The sequence below is a fragment of the Microcaecilia unicolor genome, chromosome 1 (genome assembly GCF_901765095.1).
Source record: "Microcaecilia unicolor chromosome 1, aMicUni1.1, whole genome shotgun sequence".
NCBI classification, from domain to species: Eukaryota; Metazoa; Chordata; class Amphibia; order Gymnophiona; family Siphonopidae; genus Microcaecilia; species Microcaecilia unicolor.
Window position 1 is genome coordinate 695,717,063 of NC_044031.1, and position 26,467 is coordinate 695,743,529.

A 26,467-nucleotide genomic window follows, 5' to 3' on the forward strand; every position below is an offset into this window, starting at 1 on the left:
AGAGGTTTGCTTTTGTCAAAGCCCCCCGTCAAACCTCCTACAGTGTCATGGGATCTCAATGTCGTTCTCACCCAGCTGATGAAACCTCCTTTTGAGCCACTGAACTCCTGCCATCTGAAGTACTTGACCTGGAAGGTCATTTTCTTGGTGGCAGTTACTTCAGCTCGTAGAGTCAGTGAGCTCCAGCCCCTTACACCAAATTTCATCATAACAGAGTAGTCCTCCGCACTCACCCTAAGTTCTTGCCGAAGGTAGTGTCGGAGTTCCATCTGAACCAGTCAATTGTCTTGCCAACATTTTTCCCCGTCCTCATTCCTGCCCTGCTGAACGTCAGCTGCACACATTGGACTGCAAAAGAGCATTGGCCTTCTATCTGGAGCGGACACAGCCCAACAGACAGTCCGCCCAATTGTTTGTTTCTTTTGATCCCAACAGGAGGGGAGTGGCTGTGGGGAAAATGCACCATATCCAATTGGCTAGCAGATTGCATTTCCTTCACTTACGCCCAGGCTGGGCTGGCTCTTGAGGGTCATGTCACGGCTCACAATGTCAGAGCCATGGCGGCGTCAGTGGCCCACTTGAAGTCAGCCACTATTGAAGAGATCTGCAAAGCTGCGACGTGGTCATCTGTCCACACATTCACATCTCATTACTGCCTGCAGCAGGATACCCGACGTGACAGTCGGTTCGGGCAGTCAGTGCTTCAGAATCTGTTCGGGGTTTAGAATCCACCCCCCTAGGCCCATGTTTTATTCTGTTCCAGGCTACACTCTTTGTTAGTTGGATAAGTTGTTAGGTCAATCTCAGTTATGTCCTCGCCGTTGCGAGGCCCAATTGACCATGTTTGTTGTTTTGAGTGAGCCTGGGGGCTAGGGATACCCCATCAGTGAGAACAAGCAGCCTGCTTGTCCTCGGAGAAAGCGAATGCTACATACCTGTAGAAGGTATTCTCCGAGGACAGCAGGCTGATTATTCTCACAAACCCGCCCGCCTCCCCTTTGGAGTTGTGTCTTTGTCTTGCTACATACGGGACTGACGAACACGAACCGGTTCGGCCGGGAAGACGGCCGTGCATGCGCGGTGTGCATGGGCGCGCGAGGACTAGCAAAGGCCTTTGCTAGTGAAGTTTCCGATTGGCGGGGCTGCCGTGGACGTCACCCATCAGTGAGAACAATCAGCCTGCTGTCCTCGGAGAATACCTTCTACAGGTATGTAGCATTCGCTATATTTGCGCGTTCTGTCGATTGTAGTCCTAAGTGAAGCCTTGGTGGGTATAATGTAAGCTTCCTCTTCTTGCTATACATGACTATAGTAATGAAGCCGCAGAGTCACCATTCTGCCAGTAGAATTGTACTTTTGTCCATTTAAAATTACTGAATGCTGAAACAAGGTTGTGTTATTACATTATTCATGTTCCTTAGAATCATAGAAGTATGACAACAGGTAAAGATCAAATGGACCATCCACATTATCCACTATCTCCTCCTGTCCCTAAGAGATCCCTTTTGCTTTTCCTACGAGTTCTTGAATTCAGGTACATTCTGTAGTGGTGCAAAGACTGTATCTGAATTCAAGAAAGCATGGGAAAAGTACATGAGATCTCTTAGGGAGAGGAGGAGATAGTGGATGGACCATTTGGCCTTTATCCACTATCATGTTTCTAAGGAACATGAAACTTTGTCAAGAAGTTATGATTCAAATGTGACTTTTTGTCATAAAGTATTCCAGTGGCCATATGGAGGTGTTGTTTGTTTTCTATATATGAATTTATATGCAGTCTTAGAAAGTGTTTTGTTTTCTTTTCATAGCATTTGCACCTATTCCATTTGGAGGTATTTACTTGCCTTTAGAAGTTCCACCCAACAGATGTCACTGCTCACCTTTAGTGCTGGCCTATGATCAAGCTCACTTCTCTGCTCTTGTGTCTATGGAACAGAAAGATCAACAGAGAGAGCAAGGTATACTGACAATATGTGGCAATTGTGTGAGGAAAATCACGCAGTATGTCTGCTTAGTCATATCAGTTCAAAGGTAGCGGCCACAATTTAAAGTGTCACTGTCTCTGTGCATTCAATATTCATTGACGAACAGGTTAGCACAGAACCGTCTGAAATGATTAGGACATATATGGTAATCTGGTAGGTACCGCACTTTGTAAGAACAGAGTGTTTGTATGGAGCTAGAAAAGCGGAACGTGAACAGAACTCTGGGATCTTATGAAAGAGGAACTCAGAGAGGTTGTGACAGCTCCACTGATGAATCTTAAGTCAGATGTTAGAGAGGGGAGTGGTTCCATAGGACTAGAGAGTTGTTATAGGGAAGAAGTTGAAAACTGCACAGCAATTAATTGGACATTGATAATAGGAAAATGAATGAAGACTCAACTTCAATACAAATCTACTACATTATTAACATGTTAATAGGAGTTAGCAAATAGGGCACTTCTAGAACCCAGGTACCCGCATTTATGACTGAGATTTAGTATTTCAAGTTGTTTGTATGTGTTTGATTATGTGTCTTTTATTATGTACATTCCATTGTTATCTACCTAGTTAATAAGTAGGCTACAAGGCTTTTGGCTCCTAGCCCTCATTTGCCCTCCCTTGTTCCTTCCTTCCTTCTCACCCAGTACTTCCCTCATCTGTAACTGTCTTGTCTGTCTGTGTTATTTAGATTGTAAACTCTTTTGAGCAGGGACTGTCTCTTTGTGTCAGGTGTTCAGCGCTGCGTGCGTCTGGTAGCACTATACAAATGCTAATAATAATAATACAAGGGCAATGAATACATTTATGCATGTAAATGTTTAGACTACTAGCACTTACATGGGTATATGTGTAAGTATGAGTGTAAAGAGCATGTATTGCAAAGGAGGCATACACAGGAGCGGAGTATGGGCATGACATGGGCGGGGCTCACACTTGCATAACTTACAGAATTCTGCCACATTTAGGCACCCACATTTAGATTAGGCCTATGGCTAGTGTTATTGCGATCATCTAACTTTTAGGCCAGCCAGTAAAGCTACGCTAGTATTCTGTAACCAAATTGAGGTGTTATAGAATGGCTTCTACCACATGGCCTTGGGGTGCCTAAATGGAGGTGCCCTGTTATAGAATTTGCCTCCATAGTTAGTAAATAGGCCACATTAAAAATAAGGGGGCTTATATTATTTATTGTGCATTAATGTGCTTTAGCTCTCATTAGCACATTGGTAAACGAGGCTATTAGATTCTGAGCCTTCTCTGAACAGGGAAATACCTTCTATCCTGAATGTAATTCACCTTAAGCTACAAATAATGCCAAATAAACTAATAATAAAAAGAGTGAATGAATAGTGGGTTGGCAGATCTTATGCAGCAAGGGAAAATAATGGAGTTGCTGCTGAAAGAAAGGATAGTTAACTTTCTAGAAGCCAACGGGTTACAGGACCCAAGGCAACATGGCTTTACCAAAGAAAAATCCTGCCAAACGAATTTTATTGACTTCTTTGACTGGGTGACCAAAGAACTGGATGAAGGGCGTGCGCTAGATGTAATCTACTTGGATTTCAGAAAAGCCTTTGATACGATCCCCCACAGAAGACTCGTGAATAAGCTGAAAGGGTTTAACTTAGGACCGAAAGTGGCAGAGGGTGGTGGTAAATGGAATCCACTTAGAGGAAAGGAAGGTGAGCAGTGGAGTTCTTCAGGGGTCGGTGCTGGTGCCTATTCTGTTTAATATATTTGTGGGAGATAGTGCTGAAGGGTTGGAAGGAAAGGTTTGCCTTTTTGCAGATTACGTGAAAATAGCCAATAGAGTGGATACCCTGGAGAGAGTAGAAACAATGAGAAGGGATCTCCTAACGTTAAAAGAATGGTCGAGGGTCTGGCAGAAACCGAAAAGAGAAATACCGGATAGGAGGGGAGAGGTTAGTAAGCTCGACTCAGGAGTGAGACCTTGGGGTGTTGGTGTCTGAGGATCTAAAGATGAAGAAATAATGTGACAGGGCAACAGCTGTGGCCAGAAGGATGCTAGGCTTCATAGAGAGGGGAAGAAAGGAGGTGTTGATGCCCCTCTAAAAGTCGTTGGTGAGGCCCCACTTGGAGTATTGTGTTCAGTTTTGGAGACAGTAGCTTACTAAAGATGTAAAAAGACTGGAAGCGGTGCAAAGAAAAGTTACAAAAATAGTATGGGATTTGCGTTGCAAACTGTATGAGGAGAGACTTGCTGACCTGAACATGTATACCTTGGAGGAAAGGAGAAACGGGTGAAATGGTACAGACGTTCAAATATTTGAAAGGTATTAATCTACAAACAAACCTTTTCTGGAGACGGGACGGCAGTAGAACTAGAGGACATGAATTGAGGTTGAAGGGGGGCAGAATCAGGAGTAATGTCATGAAGTATTTTTTCACAGAGAATGTGGTGGATACTTGGAATGCCGTCCTGCGGGAGGTGGTGGAGATGAAAACAGTAATGGAATTCAAACGTGTGGGATAAACACAAAGGAATCCTGTTTAGAAGGAGTGGATCCACAGAATCTTAGCGGTAATTGGGAAGCGAAACTGGTGCCGGGCAGACTTCTATGGTCTACGCTCTGATTGTGACTGAATAGATATGGATAGGCTTGAATGTAAATTTTAAGGGGCTTCGACATTTGTTTCAGAACTTTTAGCACAAGAAGAGTGCTGGGCAGACTTCTACGGTCTGTGCCCTGAGAATGGTAAGGACAAATCAAACTCGGGTATACATATAAAGTATCACATACCATGTAAAATGAGTTTATCTTGCTGGTCAAACTGGATGGGCTGTTCAGGTCTTTATCTGCCATCATTTACTATGTTACTATGTTTAAGGTTTTGTAGAGATTGTCCAGAAAATTAGATCATGCACTCAACATGTTATAATTGGATTTTAGAAAAGAATTTGGATAAGATGGCATGGTTATTGTGTTAGTCATCTTTAGAGGTAATAAATAGAAATGAAACAAATTAAAATAAGAGCGAGGAAAATAAGCTGATACCTTTTTTATTGGACTAATAATATATTTTTGACAAGTTTTTGATGGCAGAGCTGGTCAAAATATGTATTAAGGAAACACTTGGAGACTCATGATGGATGATTCAATGAATGTGATTGAGTAGGCTGGCTCAGGAGATGAGTGCTGTGCACTGCCATGCTGAAGGTCACAGGTTTGAACCCCAGTTCAGCTAGGGATACTGTGGAAGTGGTGTTCACAGCCACCCAGCAGAGGGGAGTCATGGATCTTTCTTATCGGTGATGCCTAATAATCAGATTTAGGGTCCTTGTTCACAGCTCCAGAAGAAGCCATAGTGCCCTTGCCCCAGGACCTTTGCTAAAATGACCAGACTGTGTGTGTTAGGTGGTATAAAATAGGGAGAAGTTCCTAATTAGTTGTGAGCTAAGACTTATGTATGGCACCTGGTCAAAAGAAACCAGACAAAAAAGCTCCAAACAAAAAAAGTTCCCGACATAAAAGTCCCTGACAAAATAGACTCCCGACAAAAGGGCCTGATGAAATAGATTTATTTTTTAATGGTACGAATTTGAAGGGTACAAAGAAGTGGAGGAGCCATAAATTACTGAGAAAGTCCACGGCTTGTCACTTGAAAGTCCTGGCACCTGCCTACGGCTTGACTTCACTATCCACACTTGGTATCTAGTGAGAATCATAAATCTGCTTGAAAACATAATCCAGCTTGATTAAGAGTCTATTTTGTCTTGGGTTGTTTTGTTGTGGGGGGTTTTTGGGAGGATTTTTTTTTGTCATGGTTTGTTTTTTGGTTTTAGTCTGTTTTGTTGGGGTTTTTTGTCGTGTTTTTTTTGTATGGTCTATTATGTCGGGGTGCCCTTATCTACTGAGTCATCAACCCTTGTTCTAACTGAGCTAGAAATACAAAGGGGCAGAACTGAACTGCTCAGTCAAAAAAAGAAAACAAGCAAACAACAGAAGATAATGGTTAATGGCGTCCAGGCTAAGTTAAAAAGGATGATTTAAAGAGTTCCTCAGGGATCTTTCCTGGAATCTGTTCTGTTCTATATCTTCATAACGAGACTGCAAAACAATTTTGACAAATTTAATTTTTTGCAGATGACACTAAGATCTACAAAAGTGGACACCTCTGAGGGATTAAACAGAATGAGTAAGCATTTAGGATTGGTCAAGTGTCTGGAAACCAAATTTTGAATACAATAAAAATAGCCATGCATTTGGGATGCAAAAATTCAAGAGAGTAGCATACAGTGGAGTTGAGATACTGATGTGCATCAAGAAAGACAGACACCTTAGGGTGATTGTATCTTATAGCTAGAAGCAATAGGGAGGTGGCCAATGACAAGGATGCTAAGATGAATTTATTTTTTTTTATTTTTGTTACATTTGTACCCCGCGCTTTCCCACTCATGGCAGGCTCAATGCGGCAGGCAATGGAGGGTTAAGTGACTTGCCCAGAGTCACAAGGAGCTGCCTGTGCCGGGAATCAAACTCAGTTCCTCAGGACCAAAGTCCACCACCTTAACCACTAGGCCACTCCTCCACTATTGCTATTTCAGAAAAAGGAACCAATAAGGCCTTTGTACAGATGATCAGTGACAACTCAGCTCAAGTATTGTGGCCGTCCTGAAAAGATATACTGTATATATTGGTAGGGAACTTTGAGCTAAAAAATGCATAAAACTGCACTGACCTTTGGATTAAAATTTGAAAATGCACCCTCACGCTACTATTCCATAATATAGATGTAGTGTTATAGAATCACCCCCAAAGTGCTGTTTATTTTGAAGTAATCCCTTCTTCTCTCATCTTTGTAAATCAGACCTTGTCTCTCCACGTTTACGCGATTTTCACTGGCTTCCAAATTAAGCAACATATAACTTATAAACTTCTTAGTCTGACATTTAAGGCTTACCATTCAGATTTGCCACCTTATCTTGCTTCAGCCTGCTCTACAAAATATATATTGGTGGGAGGGTACTAGACTGGTTTGAAGGATTTCTCACATCCAGATCCTACCAGGTAAAGATGGGCTCATCATTCTCCCCTCTATGGAAAACTGAATACAGCATCCCACAAGGCTCCCCAATCTCATCCATCCTTTTCAACCTAATGATGGCACCTTTAGCCAGATCTCTGGCTAAAAAGGCTTCAGTCCCTTTATATATGCTGACGATGTGTCCATCTATATACTATTCAACTAGAACATGACCAAAATTACAGATAGAGTGAAAACCATGGAAACCTCGTCCTCAGTGTTCAAACTGAAACTGAACAGAGAGAAAACCCACTGCCTGGTAATCACCTCATCGCACTGCAACACAACATTCCCCACCATGGTTGTAGAAGGAATAACAGAACAGCTGAAGATCCTAGGAGTTACAGTGGACCGCCACGACTGTTACCAAGAAAATGTTCTACATGAAGTGGAAACTGAAAAGCATCAAAAGTTACTTTCCTAGAGAGATATTACGCTCCCTAGTCCAAGTTATAGTCCTGACCTATGCAGACTACTGTAACGGAATCTATACAGGTTGCAAGGAACAAACCCTAAATGAACTATAAACAGCGCAGAACACAGCTGCCAGATTGATACACAAGAAGTCAAGATTTGAAAGTGCCAGACCGCTATTAAACATCCTACACTGGCTCCCAATCAAAGTATGAGTCACCTTCAAAATTTGCACCTGGGCCTTCAGGATTATTTATGGCTTAGCCCCAGAATACATAATCGACCTCCTAGAATTGCCGAACCGTAACACAAGAACAGGTGCAAGAAACTACCTCAACCTCCACCTCCCCGATTTCCAAGGGGTAAAGTATCGATGTACTCCTGCAATGGACCTTTAGCTACTTATACACTAAGGCATAGAACAAGCTTTCAAAAGACCTAAAATACATGAACATCTATCTTAAACACCTTAAAGCTTTTTTCTTTAGAAAATTCTTGTTTGAGGAAGCCAGGTAACCCTAGCTTCATCTGGATCATACTTTCTCTGAACATGCAACAATATAGGAAATAACGTGCTAGATTGTATCAGTTAAACTTGTAATGTAAGCCACCATGAACCAATAATCTATTGACAAAGGTGGAGTACAAATGTTGAAATAAAATAATTATTTGTTTCTTTCCTGTTCCCTCCCCCATCCCTTTTTAAATTTCCCGCCCCCCCCTTTTTTTTTATAACCCATTTTGCTCCAACCCCTCTCTCCCCTGGTATATATGCTTTTCTTGAGTGAGTGAAACTGTCTTTCCTATCTTAAATTGTAGTTCCTTTTTACTTTATTATTCTTTTTAGTCTGTTCACCACCTTGATCTGCAAGTTAGATAAAGCGGTATAGAAGTCCTAATAAACATAAACCTTCTTCAGAGCAGGTATAATTTATTGCACTGTTGGACTTCTTCTGGATGCCTGTTGTAACAAGGAAGAGGCTGTCCTACCCTGGTTAGGCCCCTAGAGGGCGCTGTTGCCCTAAAAATGTCCAGGGAGAAGGGCTGGGTGAGTTGCTGAAGGGAGCCAGTAAGGGCAGGTATAGCTGGAGGTCACTAGGACCGGGGAGAGTCCTGGAGGAGGGAACAGGTGCAGCCGGTTAGGGGCTGGGCTCCTGTTTGACCATTAACTACTTAACACCCCTCCTGAGTTGTAGGAAGGGGAAGGAGCAGAGCCAGCAGCGGCAGAGAAAGGCTGGTAGCAGAAGGATCTCCCTGTGAAGTATTGGCTGGGCCCTATGTCCTGGTGGTGAAAAGACTGGTGGTCTAAAACATTGAAGAGGTACTGTGTGTCCCAGAAGCAAAGACTGTGGGTCTAGAGCTGGGTGATACCAGGTGGGACTGTGTGTTCAAAATTGGAAAGAGAAGCAGGCTGCAAGGCCTGGGGTTGAGAGTCCCCAAAGGATTGGAAAGAGAAACAGGCTGCAAGGCCTGGGGGTTGAGAATCCCCAAAGTATAGGTAAAAAGAAGAAATGAAATGCTTAAGCTGAAAGAGTGAACTGTTTAGGAAGGAATGCTTAAGTTGAAAGATTGAACTGAGCAGGAAGACAGCTTTAAGCTGGAAGAACTGTTGAGCTTATGGAAGTGTTTTAAGCTAACAGAGGTGGGCCCCATGGGCTTGAATAAAGATTTGTATGGAAGAAATCCTGTTGATAAGACCTGACTCTGTTTGCTTTGTTTTGAGAACCAGGTCACCCCGAGTAAGAAGGGGTAGGATCTGAATTTGCATAAAATCTGCATACTAAGAACCAGCTCACCCTGAGTGAAAGAGGGACCTGGGAGCCTGAGGTGAGAGCTCCATCCTCACAATTCTTCACAAATAGCCTCATCATGTTTACACTGTTTTATAAAGACGTATGTTGCCTTTATAAATAGTCTCCTTTTTCCAACTTTGTGTATAGCAGGGGTGGACAACCACAGTCCTCAAGGGCCACAACCCAGTCAAAATTCAAGATTTCTACAGTGAATGTGCACACAGTGGAAGAAGTACATGCAAATCAATCTCATGCATATTCATTGTGGAAATCTTGAAAACCTGACTGGGTTGTGGCCCTTCAGGACTGTGGTTGCCTACCCCTGGTCTAAAGTCTGCAGTCAATATGTCTGTTACACTAATTTTCAAAAGGGAAAGTAAACAAATGGCTTTCTTTGAAAAAGTATCCAACCAAAAATACCTGTATACAATTGCACCTATTATCTAATGCACTTGTAAATGTACATCCAGGGCTTAATTTGTAGATTAAAAGGACATGGAACTGTGGAACCAGAGGTGTGTGTGGGTGGCCAAGGCAGAAGCAATAGGTGAATGAGACTAAATTAGGAAGCACAATGACTCTTCTCTTTTCTGCTCCAGGCTCCTCTCCCTGCTGTTTCCCTGCAAGTTTCTTGGAACAGAGGGGCTGGAGCAGAGCACTCCTGCTCTAGAGCTTGTAAAAAAGTTGGGGTGTTCTAGGCTGTTCCCTCAGGGGTCAATATTCAAAGTGATTTATTTATTTATTTGTATCCCACATTTTCCCACCTATTTGCAGGCTCAATGTGGCTTACATGGTACCAGAGAGGTGTTGATAGACTCCGGAGAAAAACAAATACAAATAATGGTTAAGCTGAGGTAGGAAGGGTAGGGACCACATGATGGAACATGTGATGGGACCATAAAGAGGATAGCAAGAACAGATGAGATTGTTTGGTGATCAGTACGGACTGTGGTGGTATAGTGTCGCAGAGTTCAGGTATTTAAGTTGGGTTGGTGGGGTAAGCCTTTTGAAACAGGTGGGTTTTTAGTTTTTTCCTGAAATGGAGGTGGTCGTACGTGGTTTTCACGGTTTTTGGTAGTGCGTTCCATAGTTTTGTGCTGATGTAGGAAAAACTGGATGCGTAGGTTGATTTGTATTTTAGTCCTTTGCAGCTTGGGTAGTTGAGGTTTAGGTATTGTCATGCTGATGCGGATGTGTTTCTGGTTGGTAGGTCGATCAAGTTTGTCATATATCCTGGTGCTTCACCATAGATGATCTTATGAACCATAGTGCAGATTTTGAAGGCGATGCGTTCTTTGATTGGTAGCCAATGTAATTTTCCGCGAAGGGGAGGAGTCAGAAATGGCTCTTGGCCGGCTAAATCGCTTATTCCAGGGCTATCCACTGATATTCTGCAGCACTTAACCTGTTAGTGACACTGAATATCACCACAGACTGCTAAACTCAAATCCAGCTCTTTTTTGGGTGGTTCGGGGGCAGAGTCAGCACTTATGTGGTTAAGTACTGGCATTCAGCACTTAACTGCCTAAGTTTAGTGGTCATAAAAGTCAGTCCTATCTTTATGCTGCGCCGTTTATGCATTTAAGTGTTGAATATTCCACAACCACATAAGTGATAGTCGGCCACATAAACCTGGACATTCAGTGCAGGTGCCTGGGAATAATCTGGCAATAACTCCGGAAGCAGCTAAAAAAAAAAAAGAAAAAAAGAACACCGCCATCGACTGAATATCGACCCCTCAGAAATTAAACCTTGTCTATGCCTATATTTCTGAAAATCTAAAAGTATGTACTTAAGTTTAAACTCCCCAGTTCTGCCCCTTTAATAACATCTGCTTGCCACAGATAAATTGTGTGCAAAATTGCATTATGTACCTATTTTTACCTAAAGTCCAGGCTGTTTTATAACATGCTATTTCCATGCCTACACCACCGTTTTTATGTGTAAACAGCTTTAAAAATTATCCCCTAAGAGTCTCCCTTTCCAGATAGTATCTGCTTTACGTAGTTAGGTAAAGCATGGCTAAGAAGGACACTGAAAATAGAGGAGGTATCACCTGAAAGCGTTTTAGCTAAAATATTTTTTCAAAATTTATTTATTTATTAGGATTTATTTACCGCCTTTTTAAAGGAATTCACTCAAGGCGGTGTCCAGTAAGAATAGATCAAACATAAGCAATAGGCAATTACAGCAGTAAAAATATTCAAATAACAATAAAAAGTATGGCATAGTATACTACTTACAATGTCAACACAATACGTAATAGAACATTTTAATTGATAAGGGTAAAGCAAAGATGGAACATATAGACAGGTAAGAGAGTAAGAACAGTTAAAAAGTAAAGTGACTGACTTAAACGAAGTTGCACATGAGGTCAGAGAGATGGTTAAATATTATGTCAGGTAGGGTAGGAGTGGATAAACATGTCCCACTGCAGTATGTGCAGCCCGTGTCACTCCTTGTGTGTGTGAGTGAGAAGAACAAGTTAGTTACTTCTTCCATTAAAGGCCTGGTTGAAGAGCCAAGCTTTCACCTTCTACCTGGAAATAGTCTTGTGTTAAGTGGCCTTTCAGGCAGTGCATTCTTATTAATTTTATACACATTGCTCTGCCATTCATTTCATGGCTGTCACTGTATATTACTGTCAGACCTTGGTATTAGGGACCAAGGAGCAGTCTAATGGAAAACTTTACTGGTTAATTGGAGTAAAATTATGTTATTCTATCCTTTGCTATAAGAATGTTGGATAAACTAGATTTTTGCATGTCTGAGACCTGTGTGTTGCCACTTCACCCACAAGAGGTCACTGTTACTCCTGACTGAGTTGGAAGGAAGAGAACTTGAGGAAAGTAAAGCAATAATCTTGAACAATATGTCTCTGGTCTACCATGAAGATTTCTTGGAATTAACTATTTTGGCTAACCATGGATACATTGGGGTCCTTTTACTAAGCTGCAGTAAACACTAGCATGTGCTTACCAAAGGATACATTCAGGTATCCTGTGGTAATTCCCTGATCTGTGCACAAAGCATGCGCTAGAAATATATATTTAATTTTATTTCAGAGGGGGCAGGTGCTAATCAGCACAGCTGCATTACCAAGCACTAACTAATTAACACAGGATTAGCGCATGAGCCCTTACCATCTGCAAAATAAGTGTCATTAAGTTCTCACGCGCTATTTGTTTTTAATGGCTGTGCACCAGTGACAACAGCACATGACCATTAATTTTTTTTTAATGGAAAATCAGCCATTTTACTGCTATGGTAAAAATGACCCTGGCATGTGCTAAAAGCCCACGTAAGGGCATGCTAAGGCCACTATCTACCCATAGAGGGTAATTTACGACAGGTTACACAGGTTAGGAGGTAAATGGGTGCCTATTTTGGGCCTTTTGTGTAAAGACACATAGGCTTTGTTTGAAAAGGATCCACATGCATAAATAGCAGTTTTACACGTGTAAATGGTCATACAAGGGTAAAGATGGTTTAAGAAAGCTGCCTTTAACACGTGGGAATTAATATCACTTCTCAGGGGCACACTGACAGTGTTCTGGTCCCCCAGGCAATAGGGCCCCTATGAAAAGTGATTAAATTAGATCGAAGCTAGGGGAGATTGGGCCCTTGGGTACTGCCCTGTTGTTCCAGTGGTCAGTCCTCCCCTGTCACTTCTAGATGGCAAGTAGCCATGGTTAGACCATGGAAAATGGTGTGGGGTTGGTGAACTGAAAGCACTAAATGTATACTCCATTTTACAGGGGGAATATACATCACTCAACATTAACAGTATAGCTTGTATTCCACCTCATACCTCGCAGTTCAAAGTGGATCACGTTATAAAAGAAACTGGATATTTCCAGGAAATTATTATGACATTTGTATCCCACATTATCTTGAACAAGCTCAAGTTCAGTGTGGCTTACATTCCAGAAAAAACATCATTTTAACATATTAGTAATAATTGTGTGTTTGTCGTGAAGCTAGACAGGAGTATTGGTTAATTTCAGCCTTTCAAACCTCAAGTTTACATACATAAACTAAATGAAACTAATAAATGAAAATATACTAACCTGAACTAATTATTAGATTACAAAACATATTTTCTGAATAAATAGGTTTTGATTTATTTTTGAAACTGAAAATAACTTGAAATAGAGGATGCAAGAGACTACCTTTAGATCAGCATGCTATACAAGAACCTTTGGATATTTCATTGATATTAGAAACATCATTTTCTGAAATAGAGCAGCGTAGAACTCTTTTGGTATCTTTTGTCTTTGAACAGGACTTAAATTCAGTATTGAAGTTATATTTCAGGAATTCTTTGAAAATCTTTTGTGGTCAAAGAATCTGGGTATATCCCGACGTCTGTAAAACAACTCAAGATCGGAGGAAAAAATTCTTGACTTTTCGAGAGGAAACCCGAGCTTTGGGGGCAACATATTTGCTTGCATATCCATGTAAATGTCTGATTAAATATATGGGTACAAAATATATATTTTATGACCCAGAACATCTTAAAGCTTTTTTAGAAATGAAAAAGCTAACCACTAAACCTAAAGAGTAATATGAATGTTATCACACTGATTATTACAGAATTAATGGGAATGTTTAGGTCAGGCCATATATAGCCTTTCTTTTCTTTTCTTTTTTGGATCTCCTATTGTCCTGATCACTCCCCTCTTCTTGTATAATTTTGGTTGTGGTCTAAAGAATTGTATAATTTGATATATGGAAAATTTTGTATGTGAAGATTTCCTCAGTAGTATGTATTCAAAGATATGCAATGTGTTACAGAAACATGTTAATCGTGTAAAAATATATGAAAAGTTAAATAAAAAAAAGAAATAGAGGATGCAAAATTTGAATATCTTTATTAAAACGGGCAGCTTGAAATGAAAATAGATTATCTATTAATTTAGACCTTTTAATAGTTTTTCAAGAAGGAAAGGTAAATGGAGATGCTGATCTAGTGGCTCTTGATTTATGAGAAAAACCAAATGAGCTAGAAAATGCAGTGGGGCTGACTTAACCATTTACAACTGCCCCAATGGCCCCAGAGTAGATCCCCCTACCACCAGTCCCCTACCCTGGTTCTTACTGGAGTCCCAAGGCCCCAGATGTCTAGTGGGAGGAGGATTTATGCTCTTGCTCCTCTGTGTCCCAGATTCAAAATGGCACCTTCAGCTCCTAGCTGTAATTCACAGTACTGCCGCTAGGGGTTGCATTTTTCCCATAGCAATAACACTGCAAGATTACTGCAAGGGGTCGCAGGTGCCATTTTGAACCTGGGACACAGAGGAGCAGGAGGAACTGAATAGTGCTTCTGCTCCTACTAGATACCAGGGACCACATAACCCCAGTATGGGCTGGGTACGGGTATCAGAGTATAAAGGGTACGGGGATTTGCCCAGGGGCCACGGGGGGTTGGGAATTGATTACAGTGGAGCTTGATTGGGATGTGCATGGAGAATGGGAGTAGCAATTTTACAAAGCTGCTCCCACACATTTTAGGGTATAGGAACATATATTCCTGCTCCCTTCCCCCCCCCCCCCCCCCCCCCAGTGCAGTTTTCTTAAAATTGTTGCTTCTGCTCAGTGGTGTGCTGGTTCATTTTTAACAACAGGCTGTCCCCCCCCCCCCCCCCCCCCCCCCCGTCCACCTCTGCCCCCCACCAAATTGCAACTGGCTATACCTGGGGAGGGAGAGCCTGGGAGGGCAATGCATTACTCTCTCCAGGGAAAAAAATTTAAATGCTCCCAGGTTCCAATCTAATTTGTGTTTAATGTGGAATAAAATGCCATAAATAAGTAAATAAATAGATGGAATCTCTGAATGTTGAGCACCTGATTCTCATAACATGATGTCTGTTTTAGAAGCCCTTTTCCAGGAGAAAAAAAAAAATCTCTGCACCAATATAACAGGGTTAGGGTGTCCCTATAACCAGCCCCTCCAAATAACACACTGATTACGATTTATAACAAATTACTACTCTACCTATGAAAAGTTATTCCCTTATTATACTTCCTCTGTGTACATCCATATGCACAAGCCGGCGTGTTTGAAAATACTATTATTTTTACAGTATCCTCCCTGCGGTCCCCACCCCACCTACTCCAGGCCTCCTCCCGCTCCCCCAGTCCCCCGAGCTGCAGGGTCCCAGCACATATCTGAAGGTAGCCACCCTGGTGGTCTAGTGGTTTCTGCGGGACAGGAAAGATCCCCAGTCTTTCCTGCCCGCTGCGGCACTGACCCACTGCCACATCGTCTTTAAAATGGCTGCCGAGACTTACAAGTGCAGCCTTGCAAGACTACAGCGGAAGTCTCGCAAGGCTGCCGCTGGAAGTCTCGGCAGCCATTTTTAAACAGAGATGTGGCAGAGGCAGGGTCAGCGCTGGCAGCGGGCAGGAAAAACTGAGGATCTTTTCTGCCCCGAAGAATGCACTACACCACCAGGGTGGCTGCCTCCAGTCATGGGCGTAGTTTGGTCATTTCATCTGAGAGGGGGCAAAGGGTGTGGCTTGGCTTGTTAGCAGATTAATTTGCATACATACATATTCATTATGGTTCTTCAAAAACCACCCCCCCCCCCAGGCTAAAACACTGAATATGAAGCAAGTATATCAAAGCAATGAAGTAGGTTTTTTTGTTTTGTTTTTTTAACTGAAATGAGCCAGCAGCAAGAGAAATACCTCAAATTATGCCCCTCACGTTCACACAAATTAGCAAGAGGAGAGTGCACTCTCCCTAGGCCTGACACAGCACCATCTCTGTTCACTTTCTCCAAATCCCAGCGCTTTCTCCTTCCTTATCAGCAACTCTCCATACCATGCCACATAGATAGAAAAAATACCCCCCTCCACCAACACCAGTATACCTGCTACTGGGAAACTGGAACAATCTGGACTGTTACACATTCCTATACAGCCACTACATGCTAGCAGAATCCTTCACCTAAGTTGCACATGCAGAACATGGACAGACCCCTCACATGATACAAAGTAGGGAAAAGAGGGAGAGTAGTGGAAGGATCTTCCAGCAAAGGACATTATCATGCAGGTAATTGCCAATAAAGCCTCTTGAACAATTACCTGTGTGTTTTTGTCCTATGTTGAAAGACCCTTCCAGTACTCTCCCTCTTTTCCCTTCTAGACTATTCATGGTGGTCATCTGTTCCCCCACCTCAGTGGTTTTTATCATTATACAAAACAGGGAACCACAGAAAAACTGAAACAGAGATTTCCCTCAAGAAAGCCAGATTCTGTAAGCAGTGCAAACACTGGTAAAAGAGAAACAGAAATGTATTTTCTCCTGTACTCTGCAAAATATAAAAACATAAAAGATGTACATTTCACAAAACAGGCACATCTCAGTTCTTAAAAAAAAATATTAAATAAAAATATTTCTTTTCTACCTTTGTTGTCCAAGCACTTTATTTTTCTAATTGGGCTGGTCCCAGTCTCTTTTCCACTTTCCACGTGTCAGTCTTCTCTAAATTCTTTTCCACATTGGCATTTCCATTTTTTCTCTCTCCTCTTTGCTTTTTCCTTTCCTTCTTTACATCTGTCTGGCAGTGACTTTTCCTTTCATTTTATGTCCCCCCCCCCCTTATTTGTCCCCCTTTCTCTCACCTTAATCTCTGTTTCACTTCTTATCTACCTACTATCTTTTACCATTGCTCCCTCTCAGGCTCATTTTCGAAAGAAAAGGGCGTCCAAAAAGCGACACAAAAGGAACATGGGCATCCCCGTGAAAGAAGGTCGCCCAAATCCAATAATCGAAACAGGGCCGTAAGGGCGTCCTCAGCGTGAGGACACCCACCTATGGACATCCCCACAGGGGGCATGTTATGGGCGGCGTTACGTGATGGGCGCCCCCAGCGTATAACGGCTAACAAAATGGTTTTGCGTGGGTGGGAACATTGGCATCCTTAGTTAGACCTGAAATAAAAGTGACCAGGTTAAGGGGGAAGTCGTCTTTAGACCCATTAGAGATTTTGTGCAGTTGGAGAGTGGCGAGAGCGTTGTTGGGAGAGAAAGCTGAGAGTTTCTTGAGTACCTGTTACCTTTGTCTGTGTGCCGTAGTCGGAGCATTTTCACCCTCACCTGCCTCATTTGTGCTTTACCTTTTCAGCCTTCCCTACCCCTTCTAGCCCCCAAACCCAGACACCACTACTCCTTCCTCTATCTCCCCCATCTCCTCCCCCTATACCTCTCCATTCACTGTCCCCAAGTTCATATTTCATTCCCTTACCTGTTTGTAGTCTCTGTCTCTTTGTCCTGTGTACTGCTGCAGCGTGTTTGTGAAGACTGCTTGGAGAGTGAGTGGCTAGAGGGTGTGGCAGGAGAGTTTGTACTGGGTCAGAGAGTGCTTGCAGTGTGGCTCTGCTGTGTGTGACTGCATTGCTTGGTGGTGGTGGGAGAGTGAGCTTCTGTTTGTTGCTACTATTTCACCAAGTTGTAAGAGAGAGCTGAGCACTGATGGCACTGCATTGCACCTTTAGTGTGGGGAAATGGAGGCACTAAATGCACAGGTGGCTTACATGTTGGAGGAAGAAGGGAGGCACCGCAGGACGTACTCATGCCCCAGAGTTTTCAGGACCCGTAGCAGTTTCTTAGACCTCACTGACCTGCAGTGTCTCACTAGGTACCGCTTTGATAGGGCTGCCATTCAGCACCTTTATGACCAGCTCCAACCCCTCCTGCAGTCTGGGACCCGTAGGGACAACCCCATCCCTGTGCACCTAAAGATCACTGCTTCTCGCTCTTTTGTGGCCACTGGGAGTTTCCAGTCTGTCCTGTCTGTGAACACGGGTCTCACCCAGGCTTCCATTTCTAACTGCCTCACCCAGTTCCTTGATGCCTTCCTTACCCATACATCTGAGTACATCACCTTCCCCACCCCCCAGGCCCTGCAGAACCACATGGCTGACTTCTACGCCGTAGCTCGCTTCCACTCGGTCATAGGCGCCATTGACTGCACACATGTCGCACTCAGACCCCCCCCCCCCCCCCCCCACCGGGCACGAGAGGCCACGTATAGGAACAGGAAAGCATTCCACTCACTCAATATGCAAGTTGTGTGTGACTCAGGGAGTGATTCTAGACGTGTGTGCCCGATACCCAGGTTCCATATTGCAGCACTCAGGAATCTTCTGCAGGTTTGAGCGAGGGGAGATCACCGGCGGATGGCTCCTAGGTAAGTGCAGCATGGATCTGCACAAACTATACCTCCTCCAACAGGCAGCCCTCAGCACTGTCTCCCTCCAGCTCACTCCACAACCCACTATTCCCCCCCCCCCACCTCCACAAGGTTACCGCTCCAAACAAAACACACTCATCTTTCTCATCCTGCTTCTCTCCAAAGGTGACCGAGGCTACCCACAGCGGAGTTGGCTCATGACCCCCATAGTGCACCCACAAACAGGGTCAGAGGAGAACTACAACAGTAGACATTGGACCACCCGTGGCATAATCGACCGCACCTTTGGACAACTGAAGAACAGGTTCCAATGTCTGGACTGTTCTGGAGGGGAGCTCCTGTACAGCCCCCAAAAGGTGGCAAAGATATTCCTGGCCTGCTGCATGCTATATAATTTGGCAATGCGCAGAGGACAGGCCCTCCCAGAACAGCCGCAGCCACCCCAGCAGCAGACCCCAGATGAACAGGATGAGGAGCCCCCTCCACCTCCCACCCACAGAGCAGAGCAGAGTGCACACCAGCTGGGGGTCAGAGCCTGGCAAAGACTGATCAAGAAAAGTTTTGTGTGAGAGTAAGTTGACATTTATTTCTATGACATAGTATTTACACACCACCACTCCCCCTCCCACCACCATCACCTGCTCTGTGCATATTCCCCTCCCTCCAACCCTCACCCCCCCCCCCCCAGCATGTCCCATCACTTTCCCCGCCCCCTCCCCTGGCACCGTCCCCTCCTACCCCTCCCACCGTGTTCTTTTGCAGCTAGTGCTGCAGGGAAACTCTGTTGAGAGTCCTCTGATGAGCTCCCACTCTCCTCCTCTGTGTCCACATGGCAGCCTGCTGCCTCGGCTGCCCTGTGGAAGTCAAGTCACCTTGCGCTCTGTGACTTGCCCTGCAACCTGGGCACAGGACCCAGAAGGGGAGCTGGTGTGGTGGCTGCTAGTCCAGTGGCTGGGGAGGCTGAGGATCTCAAGCTCCTTTTCTTAGCGGGTGGTTGCTGTGCAGTGGTGGAAGTAGACGCCAGTTGCTGCACCAGGGCTGTACTAGGTGCTTTCAGGTCCTCGATGCTGTGATCCAGCCGTTGGAGCTGCTGTACCACTGCACATTGGGTCCAAGAAAACAGCAAGGCAGATGATCCGCAAACTCCAAGATGGAAAACAACAGAGCAGATCAGTAGAAAATCAACATGAATTTATTAATAAAACATTAAAAAGCCCGACACAGGGCTGCGTCAGGGGCTACTCAAAGATCTTTATTTCCAATATTGGAAACTATGTAACCCAGTTGTCATAAATGTATGGGAAACCACGATTGTATCCTTTTAATTGCAAGGCAAAAAACAGCTGATGGCCCCACATGCAGGAGCTGACATCATGTTGGGCCTGTACTGCTTCCCGTTGCACCTGGAGCGCTTCCCGTTGCAGCTCCAATTTCTGGCACCAGTAATCTTCCATGTGTACATTCTGGCCCAACAATGGATGGCCTCTGCTGAGGAGGTGCATCTTCTTCTTCTTCAGTGCCACCATCAGCAAAGGCTGCAGGTGGTGGAGGGAGAGCTGGCGCTGCGGCTGGGTCCTGTGGTTCCACCCCATGGTCCTGTGTGGTTTCTTGTGCAAGCCCACTGGTTTGCTGCTCTGTGTGCTGGGGCTGGTGGCCACTAGGGCCAGCTTCTTCCTCTGACTGGCTGTCATCACCTGCATAGCAAAGGGAGAGGAAGTGTGTTGGTCAAAATAACCCACTTTTGTTTTTCAGCATTCATGTACATAACCCCACATGCAAAGACCCAGCAAAGAGATGGTGAGGAATGGGATTGGCAGGCAAGCCACAGATGTCATTGTACATGGTACAGAGCTGGAAACGAGGAGCACAGTGTACTACAGAGACTGATTTGCAAGAGAGCCACACAGGCAGGTGGGTAGACATAGAACTGTGGAAGGAGTGCAGAGGATACAGTGGCTACAGCACAGAGGTGTGGGAAGGAGATATGCAGATGGTGATGGGGAAAAGTGGAGGGAGTGGGGAAGGGCCCCCAAAGCTGTGAAACAGTGGTAACCTACACACACATTGCTGGAAGCCCTCCCCCTCCCCCTCCCCCAGCTACTCCCTGTGTCATGGTCTGTAATGAGTCGTTATTTGTATTGCATGTGGTGTTCTCACCCCTTCCCCTACTGAGGAGCACCACACTGCCTCCCACTTGTGTAAAACAGAGTGTAGTGCAGCACAACAGATACCCCAGCTTCCTAATGGTGAACCTACCTGAGCCCGCAGGCTGTTCTGATGTGTCAAGTGACCCAATGCCATGGATCCCCTCCTGGGGCAAGAGCCCATGAATGATGCACTCGATGGGGGTTAAGTTAGCGGTGTAATCTGCTGGGGGGGTTGACACCAGCCTTCCTCCTGACATCACGCCTCAGCCGGCGCCACTTCCGTTTGCAGTCTTCCACATCCCTGCCACAGTGGAAGCCCGCGTTGAGCCGGTCCCTTACTGCCTCCCATTCTCTCTGCTTCGTTGTGGCAGCCAGCCTCTGGCCCATGGGAGCAAAGAGATGCATGTGCCTCCTCTGGATTTCCTGAACCAGCAGTTCAATTTCAGGGTCGCTGAAATTACCCTTGCGGGTGGGTGGTTTATTTATTTATTTATTTGCTTCATTTGTATCCCACATTTTCCCACCTATTTGCAGGCTCAATGTGGCTTACATTATGCCGCAATGGCGATCACCATTAACGGAATGAGAAGTTCAGAGTATTGTTACAATTAAGGTGCATAAAAATATCAGGTAAATTAGAAGTAATAAATAATTCATATCAGGTATATGAGATCAAGGACAAGGTATATACATTCAATAATAATAATGTGATTAAAGTAACCAAATTAAAAGAGTTCAATGTTGGTTTGTTCTGGTGTAGTTTGGAAGTGAAGTCTTTTATGAAGGATTCTTTTTATAAGTCTCTTTGAACAGGTTAGTCTTCAGTAACTTCCGTAAGGTTGTCAGATCATGGATTGTTTTTATGGCATTTCGTAATGCGTCCCATAGTTACGTGCAGATATAGGAGAAGCTAGATGCATGTATTGATTTATATTTAAGTCCTCTACAGTTGGGGTAGTGGAAGTTTAAGAAAGAACGTGATGAACTTTTTGTATTTCTTGCTGGTAGATCTACTAGGTCTGACATATATGATGGGGCCTCTCCATGAATGACTTTATGAACCAAGGTACAGATTTTGAATGTAATTCGATATTTTAGTGGGAGCCAATGTAATTTTTCTCTGAGGGGTTTGGCGCTTTCATATTTCGCTTTTCTAAATATGAGTCTGGCTGCAGTGTTCTGGGCAGTCTGGAGTTTCTTAATAGTTTGTGCTTTGCATCCTGCATAGATGGAATTGCAATAGTCCAAATGGCTTAATACCAGTTATTGCACCAAATTGCAGAATACCTCCCTTGGGAAGAAAGGTTTCACTCTTTTAAGCTTCCACATTGCATGGAACATCTTCTTTATAACATTTTTCACGTGACTATCTAGGGTAAGATTTCGGTCAGTTGTGACACCCAGGAGTTTCAGGGTGTCCTCAACAGGAAGAGTGTGGTTTGTTGTATTTATATTGGTATAGTTGGTTTTATTATATTGCGATGAAAGGATAAGGCATAGTGTCTTTTCTGCATTAAGCTTTAGCTGGAATGCGTCCGCCCATGAGTTCATTATTTGGAAGCTGTGATTGATTTTATCTGTGATTTCTGATAAGTCATTTTTAAACAGAATATATATCGTAACATCATCAGCATAGATGTCTGGGTTCAGGCTTTGGTTGGATAGTGATTTGGCCAATGGTAGCATCATTAAGTTAAAGAGAATTGGTGAAAGCGGCGATCCCTGAGGCACTCCACATTCAGGTCTCCATGGTGATGATATAATCGATTTAGATATCACTTGGAATGTTCTTGCAGTTAGGAAGTCATGAAACCAATTCAATACATTTCCTCCAATTCCGAAATATTCTAAAATGTTTAATAGAATACCATGGTTAACCATGTCAAATGTGCTGGACATGTTGAATTGTAAGAGGAGAACATTATTACCAGCTGCAATTATTTGTTTAAATTTGGTTAGGAGTGTTATAAGTACTGTTTCGGTACTATGATTAGCACGGAATCCAGATTGAGATGCATGTAGTACTGAGAAATTGCTCAAATAATCGGTAAGTTGTTTAGTTACTAGACTTTTCATTAACTTAACTACAAGAGGGATGGATGCAACTGGGCGGTAGTTGGTTGTATCGTTTAATTTTTTCTTTTAGTCTTTGGGAATTGGTGTAAGTAGTATATTGCCTTTATCTTTAGGAAAGGATCCATGTTGAAGCATGTAATTTAGGTAGCAGGTGAGATCTGTTGTGAAACGTTGAGGGGCAGATTTTATTAAGTAACTGAGGCATGTATCTAGTTTGCAATGGGACTTGGTGAATTTGTCAATCACTTGGGTGACTGTTTCCTCCATCAGTAAATTGAAATTTGTCCAAATTCGGTCTACTGGATATTCATCAGTGGTTGGGTCCAAACAGGTAATGAATTTTTCATAGTCGGTAGAGTTAATTGGTAAGGTGGATCGTAGTTTAATTATTTTCTCGTTAAAGTAAGTGGCTAGATCGTTTGCTGATGGGGTATCTGTATTAGTTGAGGTAACCAGTGAGGTATCAAGAAGATTATGTACAAATTGGAATAGTTTATGTAAGTCTTTATAATCTGGCCCGATTTTGGATTTGTAATATGACCTTTTAGTTTGTCTGATTGTATATTTGTATTTTCTTAGCATTTGTTTCCATGCATTAAATGTTCGTTCATCTTTCATTTTATTACATGCACATTCAAGTCTCTTTCCTTGAGTTTTTAGTTTTTTTCGGATCGTCATTAAACCAAGGTAATGAACTATGTCTTCGCAATGTTCTTGTTTGTAATGGTGCTATTTTATCAAGTATGTTCTTGCATCTATTGTCCCAATTTAGGAGGTATTGATTGGAATCTATTTGTACTGTCCATTCGTTCGTGTAGAATTGTTGCCAGAATAGTACCGGATCAATTTGGCCTCTTGTAGTGTAAGTTTTTCGTTCTTGTTTCTGGACCAGATTTTTTATCCATCATTGCATGGATATGTTTAATTTAAAGTGGTCTGACCATGGTATCTCTGTCCTTTTTATATCTGTTATTATAAAGGTTTGATCTGAAGAGAATTTGTGTGTGATGAGGTCAAGCGTATGTCCTTTAACATGCGTTTAATGAGTATTAGTCCAATTAAATTCCCATAATTGGAGAAAATCCTTGCATTCTCGTGTATTCTTTGCATTGTGGGCTTCTAGATGCAAGTTTATGTCCCCTAATATAAGAAGATTAGAATTAGATACGCAGTCATTCGAGATGAAGTCCATGAGTTGTGGTTGGCATTCTTGCCAGTTTCCTGGTGGTCTATAAAACAAAATGATGTTTAGATAGTCAAACAACGTAGGGTGGTTGATACTAAGTGAGGCAATTTCGAGTTGTGGTGTTATGGATTTAGCTGTAGTTATTACTGTAAGATGAGATTTGTAAATTAGTGCAATGCCTCCTCCTCCTCTCTTTCCCTTTCTTGGCCAGTGAGTAATTTTGTAACCTGGAGGGCAAAGATTCATTACTATTGGGTCATTGTGATTATGAATCCAAGTTTCATTGATAGTTAATAGATCCAGGTTATCGTCAGTAATCCAATCTGTTATTATTGTTGCCTTATTGACAACTGATCTGGCATTTGTGTATCCTAGTTGGATTATTTGAAAGGGGTCATTTAAGTTGAGGATAATGTTGATTTTTTTCTTAGTTGTCTATTTACTAGTAGTGGAGGTTTGTTATGTCCATTTTTTCCTTTGTTTTGATGTTGTTCAAGTGAGGTAGTAGTAATTCCATTATTTTGGTGGTTGTTGTTATTATGGCGATATCTATTATGTTTAGATGGTCGGTAAGGCATGTATATTGTAGGAATACTGTTGGTTTCCGATAGGGGGGTGGTTAGCATTAGGGTAAGTGAGTAGATAGTGAGTAGATAGTGATATTCATCTTGATATTATTTCCCTATGGATGTTAGATTGACTAGTGCTCGACAGTTGAGGTGCACAGAGATGGGGCTCTTGAGATCGTTTTTTCTTTGAATAAAGTTAGTAGTTCTCAATCCTTGATAATGATGAGAGTGAATTAGGCGTTGCTTTGGTGCCATTGAACCAATGCAATGCAAAGAATCGAAAATACAGTGAAGGGCGCTTAAATACTCTCCCAGGGATTCCCATGTAAGAATGCGATGGGCGTCCCTGAGATGGGCATCCTAATTTTGATGATTGACAAAATCCCTAAACATCCCCAGCTGTTCTGGCGATTTGGGCGTCCTCATTTTGATTATGGCTGGGGAACTATGGCCATCCCCAGCTGGGGTGGTATTTCAAAGCGTTTTTGCTTCAGTTACAGTAAACCTTGTTTTTGCCACTGTATGCTTTTGTACACCTGTTTGTTTGTTTTTTTTTTGGGGGGGGGGGTTGGGGGGGGGACTTTTTTGCCAATTCTTGAAAGATAACTGGTGTGTGGGCTTTGTACCTTTCCTTTCCAAACGTTTCAGACTGGGTGTTAGCTGGTAGCTTAGAATATACTCTCCATTCTCTACCCTCCAGGAGCTGCTTGCTGTGTGTGATATGCTCCCTCACTGCCCCCCATTCTCTCTCTCCTTTGTTGAAGCAGGCAGCCTCTGGTCCCTTGGAGCCAACAGATTCTTGCACCACAAGTTCAAGGTAAGCTCATACCTCTCAGCTTCATCTTCCCTTTCTGCTATGTAGGTGCTAAACAAACACTTCTTGCATCTTGCAGGACAGCTGGTCAAGAGGATTGCAAGAGACAGCAGTGGACTGTAATACACTGCACTCTTGAGAGCCATGATTGTTTCTACCCAATTCATTGTACAGATGTCTTGTTCTCTATTCGACACACTCAGTTGTGGCTGCCTGTGGGGTGGAGGAGGGGGAGGGGAAGAGGCCCTGAGAATGGATGTGTGCATCCCTCATGGTCAAGGGCCCCCTATTCTCTGTATGTTCTTTGAATTCAAATCTTGTCTCTGTTTTCACCAGGTTCAAGGGTATCCACAGCTGGTAGTTTTTCTCCCGCTTTGCACCTCATGTGTCTCCCCACTAGGTTCCATCCTTCTTTATGTGGTGAACCCCAGTCCCCTTTTATGAAGTGCCCACCCATTCTCAAGGTTGCTGGGGGTGGGGAGGGGGAAAGCATATATGCACTGAATGTCTTTTCCACATTATTCAACATAGTCCTACAGTCCTCCAAAGTTATGGAACAACAACATTTCTAAATTCTATCCTGCAAACTATTTTCAAGGTGGCCACAGGTGTGTGCCTACCACAGCCTTGAGCCCTTAAGTCATGGTGAGAGAGAGGGGTTCTGGTTACAGTTCCTATTCTAAATTACCTGCAGGTGGCTACAGCCTGGTGCCTATATAATTCCCCTAGCCTGTGCCCTTCTGTACCTGATTTATTATATTGCAATTGTGATGAAGTAAACATCAGTCTAATGCTTTTACCATTGTTTTCCGTTTTCTCCTCAGGACTATATACCATTGCTGATACATTCAATGTGAAAAGATGACCCAGCTGTTTGTAGCTCCTTCCTCGCCCTCACCAATGTGGTTTGGTTGTGGGTAAGGGTGTCTGGTGATCAGAGAGCAAACATCGTCTATGCGCTACCTATAGTTATCTACAAGTTGGCAGATCAATAGTGCTACATATGTACCAAAGTTTCTCTGTCACAGTTCACCTGTCATGCAACCCAGATTGCTGACTCCTCTCACATCAACCCCAGCATTTGATAATACCACATATGTAGTGCACAAAGTACACACACAGACCCTAGTCAGTGCCAAAAGTGTTAAATTGTATTTAAACTATATACAAAAACAAACTATATACAATCCCCCCCAAAAAATCATTCTCCCCTCTCCTGTCCCTGCAATTGCCAT

The 26,467-nt window shown here is 43.2% G+C and overlaps 1 protein-coding gene across 2 annotated transcripts in view; it reads left to right on the forward strand.

Annotated features, from left to right (window-relative positions):
- OTUD7A (OTU deubiquitinase 7A) overlaps positions 1–26,467 on the forward strand; it is a 468,456-nt gene that overhangs the window by 376,982 nt on the left and 65,007 nt on the right. For both annotated transcript variants that reach the window (XM_030188471.1, XM_030188476.1), the window contains exon 11: positions 1,809–1,958. In XM_030188471.1, the coding sequence (XP_030044331.1) occupies positions 1,809–1,958 (150 nt within the window). The remainder of the gene's footprint in view (positions 1–1,808; positions 1,959–26,467) is intronic.